Genomic DNA, 16823 nt, shown 5'->3' with positions numbered 1-16823 from the left:
GAGGAAAAAAAGGGGGGGAAATCACGGATGCGCGCGGCGGGCTCGGGACCCTGGTCCGGGTTGCGGCTGTGCCGGGCCGCGCGCTCTTCATCTCCGCCTTTAGGAGGCCACTCACCCGGCGCCTCACACCGAGACCCTACTACCCCTCTGGGCACCGGGAGCACCGAGGCCGGCGCGCACCCTCCTGCCGACAGACGGCCGTTGGAGGGGTGGGGCGAGGAGTGGCGCCTGTTGCCCTGGCAACACTGCCCTAATCTCGCGCGACTCTAAGGGTCTCGCGAGTCGCCGCCCGGTGCGGGCCGGGCGGAAGCTGTTGCCGTGTTTACAACCCTCCGGGGCGGGGACGCGGGAGTAGCGGCGCCGGTAGCCGGACCGGGCGGTGGGGGCCGGCGGCACCGGCGGCACCGGGAGCGGCGAGTAGGCCGCCTCCGCGCCCATGTGCCCGCAGCCCCCGCCGTCCATGGAAGTGATGGAGGGACCCCTCAACCTGGTAAGTGCGCGGGGGCGAGGGTCGGGCTACCTGTCAGCCGGTCCTGTTGCCGCTCCCGGGCCGAAGGCCAGTGGCCGTGCCGGGCAGTGGGTTACACCCCTGACCTCCCACCGCTAGGTAACCGAGCGGAGAAGCTCGACTTGAGCAGTAAATAGGGCTCTCCCTGCCCCCCTCCACTTCCCGCAGCACCTGTTCAGGGCTTGTGCCAGGCCCTGCCACAGCGGCACCGGGCCCTGGCCTGCCCGAAGGCGAGTGGGGACGAGCGGCTGTCCCGGACTTGAGGCGGTTTCGGGGATGTGCTGGGCTCGCCGCAGCCCGGTCCGGTGGCTGAGAGGCGGGGAGAAGCGACGGCCAGGCCGCAGAGGGCTGGACGGCGCTCCTGTGGGGCCCGCGGCTGGGGCCTGGCGGCTGTGTGCCCAGCAAAACATGGGCACCGCGGGAGAGGAGGCAGCGCAGGGTGCGTGTAGCGGCATGTTTGGATCGGAGGGGGTGCGGGGAGCGTGTGTTAAGTCTGGGCCAAATTGCAAGCACAAAAGACAAGGGAAGTTCTGGAAGGAAATGTTTAGGTGACACAGGCCATATCTATGTGAGCTTAAAAAAATTTAGAGACCCCCAGGGCCCACTACTGACTAGATGCGTCTTAATTTCAGAAGATGAAATGCTTTAAAGCCTTAAAGCTGCAATTACTCTGCTTAAACCAAATCTCTAAGGAACTTCAACTGAAACACAGATATCTGAAAAATGCATATTCACAGATTTTAAAGTAGCCTAAATTAGTAGGTTTCTGTCAAATAAAGAAGATCTAGGATAAAGAACAGTTAATTCTCTGCTGCCTTAGGGCTTTTATTAAAGCTGTATCTTGACTGTGCCTCAGATGTGGTGACACACAGAGCATTCCCTTAAAAAACTAGTTTTGGTCTAGCAGTCCAGTTAGTCAGGAGCAGCACACCAGGAATACACCTGCCATGCTTCCAAGAATTAGCTCAATCCAGAAAGTGATTAGCCATTGTCATGCGAATCTCAGAGACTTGTGTCAGCTTTTAATCAAAGCTTGTGTGCTCCAGCCCTGATAAATTTTTACGTGCTTCATACAGAGTCAGGTATTTCTGGATTGTACTCTCCACTTTCAGAAAGGCTTGTAAATTTGACATTGCAGAACACCCATGAAATTAGGCCTGAAAGTGTAGCAGAAAGATTGTCTATTTGGATCTGAGCTGATAGTGCAGAACCACTCTGGGTATGTCTGTATTGTAAAACCCTTTTAAAAAGTGTATCTAGTGCATTAGCTTCTAAGGAGAAAATGGTAACTGAATTCTTTAGTCAGTGGCTGAAAGTAGCAACTTTGTGGCAGTATAGTTATCACCAGTTAGTAATGCTTCCTCCCGAGACCCCTTACTAAGGAGTATAGGAGTGACGAGACTATGACTGAAGCCTTGTTGATGATCCTCTGACCATCATAGGAGTGTACAGTTACTACACCAGTCTACTACCAGGCTTACAATAAGATCAAGACACTTCTGCATAATGGATAATACAGGAAAAAAGTTGCTTTATAATACATTGGTACAGAAAATTACAGAGTTGCCTGTGCATACGTGCCTACTGCCTTTTAAGGAGTATCCTGAAATACAAAAACTTGAAACTGCTGCACAATATAGCCATGAATCATCTTGTATAGAAAAATTACCTGTCTTTTCAGGTTGTGTGAAAACCATGAAAATTCTTCATGAACAAGAGCTTGAATGGGTACAGTACTGTAGTTAGAACATGCCTACATTTTTACAAGGACATGAACAAAAGCAACTAGAGTTTTACAAAACTCTCCTATTCACAGCCCCTCTCTGCAGCCGAGTTTGAGACTTGCAGCAGCATTCAGGGAAGGTGCCAACCTCCAATATAAGAACGTTCATATAAGCTTTTAATACTATCCAGTGTCATGCATTTCATGTACTTCTCCTGTAAATCTTTTCTCTTGACCTAAGTGTAGTTCTTGTGGATTGGAAGAGCACAGCCTTTTTCCAAAAATGCCAAACCATTATTCTGATGAGGGGAAAAAAACAACCAACCAAAACCCTAAACTACAAAGTGGTTTTGGGTACACTAATCATTGGGTTGATTTATCTGCTATCGGTTACTTAAGTACAAGACATTTTCCTCCTTTAGTATATCATGCCTTGTTAACGTCTGTGAATTTTTTTTTTTTTTTTTTTTTTAGTTATGGTGTTTTATTAGGATTTGCTACAGTTCTTTGATGCTGCTTTGTCCTGTAAAAGTTGTTCTTTAGTTGTGTATTTGGGCATCTAGTCTTAATTACCGGAAAGCACAAATACTGTCCTAAATTTCTGGAAAGCTGATATGACAAAAAGACACACAAAAAAAAATTCCATAGCAGTTTTGCAGTAGCATGATGTCTCTGTTTCTCTGTCAACATGTATCACACCAACTGCACTTAATGACTTGTACTGATGGCTTTCAGTTTCAGTTGTTTCTCATATATTTGACTATTTGCTTAGCCTTCCTAATTACAGGTGGCAGCTGTACCTTGTTGTATTCTGTTGATTTCAATTGCATTCTTTTTCTATGTTCTGAAAGGTATGTTTCCAGCAAAATAATATTTTATCTTTGTGCATCTGGGCCTTAGTTAGTGCCTTAAACTATGATTTTTTTTTTTTTTTCTTAAGCTTACTGATTTACATATGTAGATAGCACTAGACAAATACTGATTTGCTTTCCAGATCTCTTTAAAAATAATAATAATCTATAACTACAGTGGATTTTGTTTACTGGAAATTTAAGTCATTAAGCTTCAGGTCTAATAACTTCAATGAGAACAGATCTATCTTTTTAGAATTTAGGCTTCAGTTTGTGTTGGTTTTTTTTTGTTTGGTTTCTTTTTTTTTTTTGTTTGTTTTGTTTGTGGGGTTTTGGGGGTTTGTTTCATTTTGTTTTGTGGGGTTTTTTTTTCCCTTTTAAGTTATTATAATCATGCTGAGTCTTAACCCATCTTTCCTTTTAACCTTTCTAGGACTTATGCTATAGTACTAGATGCCGATTTGATTTTTCTACTGAACCAGTGATACTTCATTTAGGAATAAATTGAAACAACTTTTCCAAAATCTGTTGCCATGGGCTGAGTTGTTAGAGCCATGGGAAAGTGTTTTGGGGCAGCTCTGATACCTTAACATTTATTTTGTCTCTTCCCTTTGCCCTTTTTCTTCTTTCCTTCTCCTCCTTTGGGGTACTATATGCTTTGCAGATGAGAAACATCATCTAATCCTGAAGGAATGGTTTAAGGCCCTGATCCTTATGCTTTTACTAATAAGGAAACCAGTTCTTCAACCTTACAAATAAAAATATTTAGGTTGTGCTGTGGAATTTAAAACAGGATTGGACTAAGTACAGTCCCTTCACCTGCAGCAACCATATAGTGGATATCTAGTCCAGATGCACAATTGTTTCACACAGTCCAGTGCCATAAACTGCAATATCTCAACATGTTAACAGATTAAAATTTATTCTGCAAAAACATGGAGGTAAATTTCCTAAGTCTTAGTTATAGGAGCAAAAGGTAAGTTAAGAAGCACAATAGTACACTGCTGACCATCAGAATTTTGAAAGTAACACAGTAAAAATATGAGGCAAATGGTATCAATCTCAAGAAGAAACTAGAAAGGAAACAGGCTTGATGAACAGAGTCTGATAAGCAGGACTTTGTAACTCTGCAGATTTTGCTTTAATACCTCAGTATTTACTAAGGAGTTGTACCACCTCTATGTTTTATTCTTCCTATAAAGTAATAGCACTTTATATGGTTTATAATAAAATGCAGTCCAAAATCTGGTGAATATATATTGCCTACGAGGTTCTTGAACTGTAAGGGAAAGAGCTTGAAGAGCTGTTTTGGTGAAAAACAGAAAGCACAGCCCACTGGCTGGAGTGAGAATAACACAACAAAATGTATATTGCAAGAATCTCATATAGCAGAAGCTTTTAAAATTAATACTCTTAAAACATTGGTAGCAGCCATTCCAGTGCCAGCCGATCAGTGATCTGTTTTATGAAAGAGTTTAAAAGTTAGGTGAATGCTACATCCACATGAGGACAAGATAACAAGCAGAATAAATATGTAATATGGGAGAGGAGGAAGAGATAATAGAATCTATGTGAGTTTACTAGACACCAAAGGATTTAATACATGGGCCAGTGTGTTTAAGACTTAATGTCAGCCTGCACCTCTGTTATGTTGATTCAAAACTAGGAATATTATGTTAATCTACAGAAACATCCACTGAATCCAGTTTGTTTTCTTAGAGGTTTTTGGTTTTTTGTTTTTTTTTTTTTTTAATAAAGCTTAACCTGAAAGCTGTTCTACGTGTTTTTCCAAAATAAAATGGAAAAAAAAAAGAGAGGAAGATGCACTCAATTCTGAACTCAAACTAGAGAAAACAAAAGTGCAGGTAGTGAGAGTGGAAGTATGGTTATAGAGACATACCTAACACAAAGTCTGTTTTTACCACAGTAGTGGAAGCCTTGTCTTGGTTTTCCCAGTAACAACATCATCGTGAGCTATATGGGACCATTCATTTCAGCTAAGGAAATGTAAGCTGTGAACTCACAGAGGCAGCAGCATACCTGCTGAGTAAAGTGACTGGAGGTGCTGAGGTGATGTGTCAGATATTCAGTTGAACAGCCAGATCAGTTATATCCTCTTTGGAAAAGCTTTACAATGTTGTATTCAGTCATATAACTCCTACCCAAGCACAACACAAAACTGTTCCATGTTGCACATATAACAGCTTGCAATAGCTCCCAATTAGTAACATAATTAGCCTAGCTCTGAGTGGTTGACAGAAGCATTATCTCCTCGCTGGTATCTGTGCTGTTTGGGTACCTACCAGCAGTGCCTTTCTGCTGTGTCACACTGGCATCATGTGCATATCGTCAGACCACGCAGTTCAGCTCTGAGTAAGCGTGCCTAACAATTTAAAGACCCAGCTGAAACCTTGACTGAAGCCTTTCTGCCCCACTTGTTTGAAATTGTTGCTCCTGGAATAGGTTGTTTACTAGACCATTTGATGTGATGATTCAATTGTCCCTACTGAGGTGTAACTCGGTTGCTGGAACAGCTTGAGCCATGTGGTTTAGGGCTACATATAGGAGCTGAGATAGTAAACAAAAACAATCAGGGCAGTGGGACTGTTCTCATTTAGCTTATAACTTCCATTTAGCAAGACTTGTGTAGTACCAGCCACAGCACTCTATATGGGGACAAGAAAAGCATTACCAAAGCAGCTGAGAACTATAGATATACAAAATGGCTCTAGCAAGCAAGTTGAAGTATTTGGTGTTTTTATTATATTAAGTGGATGAAAAGGAAGAGAATGAGGTTGATTTGACTATGCAATAGGTAAAAGGATACCACACCTTAAAGAAGTTGCAGGTGATCAGGGAAAGAGCTGCAGCTATGCCTGTATAAGGTTTTGAAGACTCCACCTAACCTGAGCAGGGTGAATGCGAGTTGGTTTCATATCAGATCTCTTAATTGCATTTGCATGGTAAAGAACTCAGACTAACCATTTTATCTTAAATTTGGAGTAGGTTAGGAACACATGCATAGTCAGAGCTAGTCAGTGAATTAATACTGGCTGGCCAAACAACTGGTTGCTTGTCTGCCCATATATTTAAATTCTGTTACTATTGCTTACAAGAGAGTTGAACTTCAGCATCTCTACAGTTCAATACAAAGTGAGTGAGGAATCTGTTAATACTGAGAATACATTCTTGTGAGAGTTTCACATACTTGTTTTAGCTTTATAGTCACACTAACCTGTAATTTACAGTCGAGTCATAATTCTGTCAGGCTTTCAAAGACAAAAAATTGAGCTAACATGTGGCTAGTGATCTTGGTTGAGCAGCCACAACAGGTTCTATCATTTTTTGTTTCTCCTTCAGTCAACTCTTTCTCTGCAGAATACAGAGAGTATTTTTAAGGGGGCTTGCTTCTGTTGATAAAATTGTACATTACCATTTCTTTAGGCTTAGTGGCAAATATATTCCTATTATTTAGCATAAGAAACAGTACAACTCTTTATTATTTATGCTTTTACTGTAGCTGCCTGTAAAGACACTGTTTTCCATAGTCACCCAGAGTTTTATTCATCGTTATTGCACTGATTTAAAAAATTATGGCCAAGTTTATCAGTTGTATTCTCTCCTAATCCAATTTTTCAATACATATGTAGACATGCATGCAAACCTTTCTAAGCTCATTATTTCCTACTAAGAATGGGTTTAGAAAAGTTTTCTGTAACTATAGCAGTGACAGAGTGGTTGTGGGGTGGGGGGAACAATGGTCCACCACCTTATCCTACCTTTTGTGGCCTGTTGCTGTAAATATCTGTGAGGAATATACTTACAACTCTTTTGTACACTATGGAACCAATGCACTGTGCACTTTCTCACTCTTTCTTTCTTCAAAATACATTCTTAGGAAAACAGCCCTGTAACCTTAAGGAAATAAATCCCCAGATAAATCCCTCATCAGTCAAAAAAATACCTTAATCTTTGCTTTCAGCATTAGCAGAGCATAGGTATTGATCCTTTCTGAGAAGGTTAACTGGTATACACAGTCCATAGCATAAAATAGATGTTAGCAGCAAACAGTAGTTTCATTTAAAACATTTACAAACTGTTCTAGTAGGCAGAACTTCTCTGCAGTTAGCTTTTGTCAGGCTCTATCATGTAGCAGCTGGATTTTCCTGCCTTCATTTGTAACTTTTTTAGTAAGGCATTGTAATCTGTGCTTCATAATCATATTAAAATATGTCACTTCCTAGCGAGTCTCTTGCAGTGAACAAGAAGGATGTAAGCTTAACATCTTGTGCAAGGCTTTGTCCAGTGAAGAGCTGTTCCCATTATGAGAACAAACTAAAACAGAACATACACAAGATTGTCTGGCTCAGCTACAGGAGGACTGTTGCAAATTATTCGTCTTAAAAAAAGGGTAGTACGTGTACCCTATTTGAAAATTAGTACTACATTTACCTTTTGAAAATATTGTAGGATTGAGTGTGGTTTTTCCTGTTGCTCCCCTTTGTATAGTAGCTAACAACTGGAATCACAGGGGAAAAGCAGCAGCTGCTTTTTTTTTTTTCATTCCCCAACCTAAGATAGGATCCTTTAAGTTGTAATGGCACACTACCTCTAGAAAAGAAAAAAAAAACTAGCATTTTTATTATTGAGTTTGAGGGGATGGTAAGAGATCTGGTAAGTAGGCCTTACAGCTTAATTTCTCATGGCTTGCAGCAATATCATTGTCTAGTTTATATTGGAAAAAGAAAAAGTTGAGTGTTAAGTTTTGGGCTGCTAAAGAAAGCTCCAGGGAAAGAGGAGACCTGCTTTGCTGTTTTAGAGGATAGCTTGATTCTGTTGCTCAGAGATTACACAGGCAATGATTTGTACTAGTTAGGTGGAAAAAACAAACAGGAGCACTTATCTGTAATGGAGGTACAAACTTAAAGATGCAGGTGTCATCCTTTAACATCTCAGCTACAGCTGGAAAGTTTGGGGAAAGCTCTCTAGCTTTCCTGTTTTCTGTAGTTGATCCAGAGTGGTTCAAATAAGGCATGCACAAATTCCTTATGAACCAAATACATTGGAGCAAGCTAGGGAAGCTTTTTAGCTTGGTCATGCGTCACTCACATCTGCTTCCTCTTACTAGAGTCAAATTATTATACCTGTCCCTTTGCCTACTGGGAATTCCTGCTCATCCGGACTGGGAGGGACATCTGGAAGTAATTGTCGACCTGCTTCCCCCCTTCAATTCCATAGCTTGTTAATAAATTATAATTATTCCTACACCACATCCTACATTTATTTTCAGCACTGCAACTGGAAGAGCGAAGAGAAATCAGATATATAAACCCACTGTAGTTATGCAGCAGCTGTTTCTGTCATCATCACAGCAGCAGGACCAAAGTCAAAGCAGCCCTAATTGAATCTGTTGGGAACTAGCATAGCAGCTCCAAAATTGTTGGTGTAAACACCTTCCTCTAGCATGACATCAGACCAGGGATAAACTTGACAGCCATTTTTACACTTTATGATATAGGACCAATTCTTCCATTGCCAGTTTTATTATGTGATGCAGGCCACTCTGAGTTCAAAATAGATTTACTAACAATGGTTGGATGCTGTGTTGCTAAGTGTAACTGAGCACTAAGAGTAAACCAGCAAACTAGACAAGATGTAGAAGCCTATCCATGATACATGGCTGTTAAGCACCCAAGTACTTCTGTTGCAGCTTCATCACTTGCTGCTAGGAAACAGTACCACTAATTTCTTCAAAATGCTGGTGATGAATAATCTACCATGAAAATTGCAGAAATTCTGTGGTCCCTGCACAATTAACTAATTGGAACAAACACTTGGCAGGGTAGAATAAATGAGCAAATATTTCCTTGTCAAGCTGGCAGGAAGATATACAAACTGAGGAATTCCTCTCCCATGACTGAGTGCGAAACACCTTTCTCACAAGCTGCTCTCTCAGACCGGCTGTCCTGAAACTTGATTTTTCTCAGCTGTGGTTCACTGTTGTTTCCACTGAGGAGGTCTGTCGCTCTGGATCAGAATAAGATGGCCTGACATCTATATATTTTGATGTAACAGCAAGAAAGGCATTTTGATCCTGTAAACAGCGGATCCTAGCTTTCTGTTTTATTAGCAACTCTGGACTGTTGTTTTTGTAACTTTATTCAGTCTAACCCAACGTCTTCAGACTCCCTTCGGCTTCACTGGGAGTTAACTGAGAATGGAAATAATTTAATTGCTCAGTCAAGTAGCAACTATCTTCAAATGTTCTGCATGTGCTTAAGTTATTTGAGTAAGATCATGCTCCAGGAGTTTACAACATATGAAAATAACCTTTGAAAACAATCGGATTCAAATTCTTCTATGCAGAAACTAATAAATGGAACCAGGCCCCTGGCTTGTTGACTTGCTTCATTAGCTCTTCTGTTTCTAGCTACCCTGTTTCCTCCTCTCTCGTTTTTTAGACCTGCCCATGCAGTTAGCAGAAGTAGCTGTATCAGTACTAATTTACTGAAAAATTGTTTTGCAAGGAGCTAGCTCAGGTGTTTTTATGTCTATGACATAACTAATTTGTAACTGGATGAGCTGCCAGGAATAACCAAGGAGATGGCTCTATATGAGCTGATACTGTTAGTTCATTCCCATGGGAAAGAAGTTTATCTTTCTGGCATATGTCAGTAGTAGGAGTCCATAGAAAAATGCCATAAAATAGATGGTTTTCCAATAGAAAAACACTTCCTCTTCTGAGGTTATTAAGACTCAGAGCAGAAGCAGCAGGGAATGCTGACAGTGCTCTGAGGTAAAGAAGAATATAACCAGACTATTTGTTGTGAAGAATCAAGGAGTCATGGGGTATTTTTAATAACACTTCATATTAGCATATGAAGTGAGTTTTAGAAAAGCCAAGGGTCTAAATGCAATGATATAACTGCTAGAGATTGCTTAAGAACAGTTGTTCTGGCATCTTTGGATATGGACAAATGTGCTTGTTTTTATGTTGATCCTAGAACATGTATAACGTGAATCGGTGACTTATATTCACCAAACATCTGAAGTCGGATATGTTTTTGGGTGAAGAGGGGGAACAGAATATGTATGGGTCAGAGACAAAATTACAGAGGCAGGTTTCAGGCTTTCAGCTCTGTTTCTCCTACAGGTTCTGTCAGTACGGATTTGGTAAAGGCTTTCTTGGGAAACAGTAATTTTAAAGGAACAGGCAAGCTTTTCCTTCAGATTCAGAAGTGTCTTGTGTTGTTTCACAGAGTCAGTGCCCGGTACCTGATGTCTGTTTACTTCAAAGTGAATATGTAGTAAAACACTCATGAATACTCTCTGTTACTGACAGTCTTGCCAGTTAGCGATTGTAGCCTTTTGTATTACACAGCTTGTGTTGGAGGAAGTACCGTAAAATTCATGTATTTTCGTAATGACAAAAACACTCGCTTTCATGAATGTTGCAGTGCAGGTTAAGCAGTGTTGTTTCTCACTGAACATATGCAAATACTTGTATCAGTCGTTTGCTTTCAGCAGCATCCTTAGCCTCCATAGTGGTTTACAAATGTAAGTATAGACTTAACTGTTGTACCGCAACAGCATGACTTTGATATCTTTAAGTGTAGCTGTGCTGCTTCCGTTAAATGGTGTAAGCTGCAAACAAAAAAAAAAACAAAGATCTTCTACAGTTTCTTTACCCAGCAGGTAGAGCCTCTTGGGCACAGGGCAGCAGAAAATGTCAAACCATCTGTAAGCTGTAACATATGTCAAATATATCTCATTCTGACAAATAAATTGGTTCTAAATACTTACAGCTTCTCATAACGTCTTGTGGCTCACTGGTCTTTTTACATGACTACGGTAAATGCCTGCCTACAAAGAACAACATGTGCTTGCTGAGGAACAGCTTAGAAAGGATTTTGTTGTGTACAGACCATCTTTGCTGCATTAACAAACTTCAGTTGTTACCTGTGCAGTACAGATTTTTGTAAGGTAGTATTAAAAAAGAAATCAAATTATAAAGCTTGGAAGGGAGTGGGAGATCTGAGCCTAAAAGCCTGAGAAATGGAATCAGTACAGGTTTCTTAGATGTACTGATTATTTTTTAAAACGTGTATAACTATTTGTCAAGTAACTCATTGGCGTAATGCTCTTTTTATTTTAAGGCTCACCAGCAGAGCAGAAAAGCAGACCGTTTGTTAGCAGCAGGGAAATATGAAGAAGCAATTTCGTGTCACAAAAAAGCTGCTGGTGAGTAGGAATTTCTTACATGCCATATCTTAAAACCAGTTTCTATATTTGCATGCTTCATGAAAGTAAATGATCTAATTACTTGCAGAATTTTTATTCTGAAAATGTTAATTTGTTTTTTAGTCCAGATCAAGCACCCTTTTGGAAACATTTTTCCTAATATGAATGGCTAAAGTCACATGTTTCCAAAGTTGTTTTGATTGGTGTGGTTAAAAAACTGTGAAGGCAGTTCTTGACCGACGATGAAGCCAACATGCAGTTGGGAACCTGGTGTAAGCCAGCTTCGCTTTACAGTCTGTATTTTCTTCACTGCTTTCATAGCAGTTGATAAAGGAAATACTTAGACAAATGTTTGCTTGCAGAGTACTTACTTCCCTTTCCTAATGTCTGAATCAAGACAGCTAAGAAGAGGTGATGAGCTCAGCTTTCCCAGAACTGGAACAAAACAGCAAATTACGTTGCAGGCCTTGGCACTGTGATTGACAGCCTCTCCTAAGTGAGACTTCGTGCATTTACCTGTCCATTTAACTAGTCATGCTTAATTATTTGTGTTGGAGTCTGTCAGCTGTATGACAGTGCAACTACTGCTTGGCAGAAGAATAAAGAAGAGGTCTTAATTGGTGCAACAAGTAGGACATTTCCAGTGACAGCGCTTGTGTGGAGACAAAATAAATGGCTGCTCTGAACATCGTAACCTAGATACCAGGTGTTCTCACTTTGCATTCATAAATACTAGAAAAAGCCATAAAATGAGAAACTGATAGTTTCTTTAGTATTTATGAATAGTCAGAGCAATGAGGGATAGCACTTACATTCTAATATGCAGCCTTCTCTTGTTTCCTTCACTCCATATACCAAGGCAAAACCCAGAAATGTGTTGAATATTTCTTGCTTTTCTTTATCTGATGACTCTGTGCCACTATTTTACATCCTTCTGTATTTGGTTAAGAATTCCTTATACTTTGCCATTTTCAGCACTAGCAAGGTAAGTGCTGCTCTGACTTTAAGCCAGCGCATTTTCTGGTTTGGAGAGGAAGTTGATGAAAAGTGGAGAGCTACAGACTATATACCTCTTTGTCAAAAGGCATGACTTCGTAATACTGGCTTGCCATGGGCGAGAGGATTTTACTTACCCCGTTTTGTCTTTAAATGGTTGTATGTTTGAAGTCTGGTCCTTGGCTGTGTTTCTTCTCTTCAGGGGAAAGTTGTTGTTCTGTGACTTTTTGGAAAGGGCTGCTGTCCTTCCCTGAAAAACAAACTGAAACAACCTGAGCTAACAGGATGCCATGGGAAGGGTGTGGTGCTTGTTAAATGATCTTACAGTAATTTTTTCAGACTTTTGAAAAACATCAGGTGTTTCCAGCCACTGTAACTTGGTAAATACTTTGCCTCTGGACTGCTGCTTTTATGTGGGGATTCAGAGTACTGAAGGTCTGAGGCCTTTTCTTAGCTTTTATAGAAATGTTCAGGTTTTGTAACCCTCTCCTAAGTGTTTATCAATTTTTTCTTCTGCAGCATACCTTACAGATGCTATGAAGCTGACCCAGTCAGAGCAGGTGAGACCAAAATACAGCAGATGCCAGAATTTGCCATAGCTCTGTTGTATGCCTGTGTGTTATAACCCTCTTGGGCATTAGCCTCTGCATAGCTGCCTGAACTTGTGTCAGCTGCACCAAGAGTTTTGGAAGTACAGTGATGCTAGCCTTCCTTGAGAGTTTTTCCAAGTTTATGTGGAGCAGGGACGAGAGAACTACTAACCCATCCACAGGTTCTCCTACAATGGTTTCTAGTTTGCAAGGCATCCTCAAGTGGGTGATAAAACTAATTCCATATTTAACTTTTGCTGTGAGGTACTTAGGCTGTTCTGCTGAGGCACAAAGCTGAGCATCTCAGCTACAGTCTGTAATTTTGGATTTATTCATCCTGACTTGGGGACCTCCAGAACAACAGCCCTGCACCTTTCGTTATTGATTACACAAATCTGTCTGTAAATTCAGCAGTCTGCTTCGTACTTTCTTAGCAGCAGGCTTTTAGTTTAGCCAGTATTATCAAAGCAAATGACCCTTGAAGATCAGACACCTGTCTTTCATCCAAAAGGTCATTATTGTAGAAAAATGGAAGCCTCTTACCCAGGTGGTTCTTGTGAGTTACTAACCACCATGCCACCCCCTTCATTAACTATGGCTGAATCATTTGGGACCGTATCTGGCCTTGGAGCACTTTTCTGCTTAGTGTTGGGTGTTATTAATGTCTACACAGATACCCTCACAGAAGCATACACATACTTTGTATTATTTAATTAAAGCATGGCTGTGCATGCCAAGTGACTCCTTTCCTGGTGTTGGTCATAGGTCAATTAAACAACTAGTACCTTCTCTCAGAGATAATGTAGCCTGGTCAGTGACTTAAAAACAAAACCCAAGCAAACAAAAGACCGTATGTTAACTCCTTCACAATTCCAGTAGTTCCTCTAAATTCGTGTGACACATCTGAATCTGTTGCATAGTACAAGCAGCAAGCACTTCTAGTTGGATTTAATATCTGAAAAAACAAAAGCTCCTCCCCTCCCTTGGGCATGCTGTGATGCTGTTTATGTAAATATTTACATGTGTGTAACTTTATGTGTGTGAATGTTTGGGTGGCATTAGGGTTCACCAATTAAATTGTTTAATCTTGTTCTTACTCAGGCTCAGCTGTCACTGGAATTACAAAGGGATAGTCACATGAAACAGTTACTGCTCATCCAGGAGAGGTGGAAAAGGGCAAAGAGGGAGGAAAAGCTGAAAGCCCAGCAGAATGCTGACAAGGAAATAGCTGCACACCTTCAGGCTTCTTATAAGCCATCTGCTGAAGACTCTGATGATCAAAATGTACTGGTTCCTGTTACTCAGAAATACAGTCCTTCCACAGAGAAACATCCACATGATATTCAGGGTGTCTTTGACAGGGACCCGGATACACTCTTGTTTCTGCTTCAGAAAAGAAAGGAGCCGGTGGAAGCATGTATTGGGAGCAAAGCTCCAAAAGACGACAAAACAATAATAGAAGAGCAGGCAACCAAAATTGCAGATTTGAAGCGGCACATAGAATTTCTTGTAGCTGAAAATGAGAGATTAAGGAGAGAGAATAAGCATTTAAAAGCAGAAAGAGCGAGACTCCAAAAATCTCCGGTAGACAAGGAGCTGGATGTAGATGCTGACTTTGTTGAGAAGTCAGAGTTGTGGGGTCTGCAGCAGCACTCAGAAACTACTTCTTCAGCTGCAACTTGGCAAAAGTTTGCCACAACTGCTGGGAAGGCAAAGGACATTCCAATACCCAACCTTCCCCCCCTGGACATCCCATCCCCTGAACTCCCTTTGCTGGAACTCTCCGAAGATATACTGAAAGGACTGATGAATAGTTAAAAACCAGGAAAAATACTCAATGTACTTACTCAAACTTAAGAAAAGGGAAAACCACCAGGACAGTTGTGATATGTGAGGGCAGAAACATCTAACACAATCCTGCTGTTGGAGAAAAGGCATTAAAGCAACTTTGTTACTGTGAAATACACATTATATCTGATCTACTTCATAAAAGTCAAAGGTACCATAATCGGTATAAGGTGGCAAGATCTTTAGTCTTTCTCCCATTGTTTCAAACCAAATGACTGCCTGGAGAATGTTTCAAGTAACAAAATCCTTCAGGGTTTTAAAGTATGCTATATGTAATAGTTATCTATAATGCCATAAATGATGGTGCAGAACCTAACTGTTACGGTTGCCGGTCGGCTGCCACATATTGAAAAAATGCTTTCTAGCATGAATTTAAACTGTGCATTTCGTTATGCATAACTTTGCTAATTCAAGTACCGTGCAATTTATACACCTCCTAGATGGATTTATGTGCCACACTCTATACTCCTGACCATGTTAACCTGAAGTCAGGAGAGATGTTAATTTCCATTCTATGAAGGAACCAACTTATTAGTTCTGTTGACGAGTTTTTTTGGGGGTTATCTGTTTACATAACTAATCAGGGTGCATTGAATCTAGGTATTGGTTTCTGTATAAAGTGACATTGTTTAAAAAAAGAAAAACATACTTAAGGAAAAATGCCCTTTTTGTTTTCAGCGATGCATGAATGGAAGTAAGTCTAGCTGGCAGTATTTGATTGAAAAAAAAATTGTTTACAGCTTAACCTGATTCAAAAAGGATATGAAAATAAAAACCAAGGTGTTTTGACACTAAATGTGTGTTAAATCTCTACAAGTGTTGCAAAGTATAAGTAACAAATTAAGATTTTACACTAACAGTGTTAGTACACACCTACTGCTGAACTTCTGTGTTCATCATCCAGCAAATTCAGGAATGCTGGGATGAATTCAGAGGGCCTTGCCTATATATGACATGGCTTGGCCAATGCCTGGCTTCTAACACCTACAGAGAGCTGAAGTGGAGGAAGCAGCACTTGGTTTTGCTGGGAGACAGGCTCCCTGGAGCTGAATGAATGGTGCCACGAGAGCTGTGCACTCCCACTTGGGGCTTTGGTTCCTGAGCCCTCCTCACAGTCAGCCTCTTTCAGCATGGATCAGCTCCTGCCTGCCCCTAAGCTTCATTAGCCCTAACCGTGTGCTGGAGTGTTACCTGAACCCAGGCTTTCCCAAGTGGAGGCAGGGGGGCAATGTGTAGTGGAGGCATTAGTTAACTCTAGCAGCTAATGAAATGGTTAATGAAAAATGTTGAGTGTTGAAAACTAAACAATTTTAACTTACCTTTGTGCTGTTACAAGGTAAGCTTGCTTTCCAGGAGTACCTTTTTTTTCCAGAAGAGACTTGGAAATGCAGCAATTTTCCTTTTGCTCCCTAGTGCTGTGCCAATTCTCCCCTTACCTCTGTACAGCTGGTGTCTCCTATGCTTGCTTGAAGGAGAGTAGGGACTGGAGTCTAGAAAAAAAGCTCTGGAAACAAAGGTAAGAGAGGTTCATTAGAGGAGGTCCCTTGTGCTGGATTGTATGAGGAAACTAATTTTGCTGGGGGAAAAAAAAGTTATTTTTCGGTTGGAACAGTTTAGCACATGGCTCCACAGAACAGCTGTGATGAGGTGACCTGTTCCAGGTCAGCCCCAGCTCTCACTGCTCCCACAAAAAGGCAAGATACCTTCTCCACTGTCACCTGCCTGGCTGGCTGTTGCAGGTAATAAGACAGCAGTTAGTGAATAGTGGTCGTTATTTGTGTAAGTAAAGCAAAGCAAACGGTATGTGCTCACAAGAAGGAAATAAAATCATTTAAGCACCTATCTATCTCATGTCACTGCCAAGGGCTGTAAGCTACAGACAGACATTTCAGCTGTCTGCAGATAGCAACCAGAGAAGAATCCAATTTTTAGCCTGGCTACCTCTGCTGAAGGGTCAGGATTCTTTGGAGGGCAGGTAGGGGAATTGTAAGCTCTACCTGCTGTTTTTAAGACTGAACTATTATGTCATATATAGCTGCATAAGCAGAACAGCAGATCGCAGGGAA

At 41.0% G+C, this 16823-nt stretch overlaps 1 protein-coding gene across 4 annotated transcripts; it reads left to right on the top strand.

The window, feature by feature from the left end:
- Positions 1-266: 266 nt before the first annotated feature.
- Positions 267-15553, top strand: NRBF2 (nuclear receptor binding factor 2). 4 transcript variants are annotated; one of them, XM_062633982.1, is made up of 4 exons: positions 267-490; positions 11239-11323; positions 12839-12879; positions 14011-15553. In XM_062633982.1, the coding sequence occupies exons 1-4, from the start codon at positions 437-439 to the stop codon at positions 14725-14727; spliced, it is 897 nt and encodes a 298-aa protein (XP_062489966.1). In that variant the 5' UTR covers positions 267-436; the 3' UTR covers positions 14728-15553. The 4 variants fall into 4 exon arrangements, with proteins under 4 accessions (XP_062489966.1, XP_062489969.1, XP_062489967.1 ...); XM_062633986.1 differs by lacking the exon at positions 267-490 and adding an exon at positions 653-947; XM_062633985.1 differs by lacking the exon at positions 12839-12879 and having other exon boundaries at positions 438-490.
- The last annotated feature ends 1270 nt before the right edge of the window (positions 15554-16823 follow it).

Source organism: Pezoporus occidentalis, unplaced genomic scaffold (assembly GCF_034315485.1).
Source record: "Pezoporus occidentalis ecotype Australia unplaced genomic scaffold, CSIRO_AGI_Poc_V1 ctg41, whole genome shotgun sequence".
Classification (NCBI taxonomy): Eukaryota; Metazoa; Chordata; class Aves; order Psittaciformes; family Psittacidae; genus Pezoporus; species Pezoporus occidentalis.
Note: the sequence above shows the minus strand (reverse complement) of the source record. Positions and strands in the feature narration are given on the sequence as shown.

What these genes read in the sequence shown, in the direction of transcription:
- NRBF2 (XM_062633982.1), top strand. Translation starts at nt 437, where the DNA reads ATGTGCCCGCAGCCCCCGCCGTCCATGGAAGTGATGGAGGGACCCCTC. An exon ending in GTGTCACAAAAAAGCTGCTG is followed by an intron (nt 11,324 to 12,838) that starts GTGAGTAGGAAT and finishes TTTCTTCTGCAG; the next exon opens with CATACCTTACAGATGCTATG. An exon ending in AGCTGACCCAGTCAGAGCAG is followed by an intron (nt 12,880 to 14,010) that starts GTGAGACCAAAA and finishes GTTCTTACTCAG; the next exon opens with GCTCAGCTGTCACTGGAATT.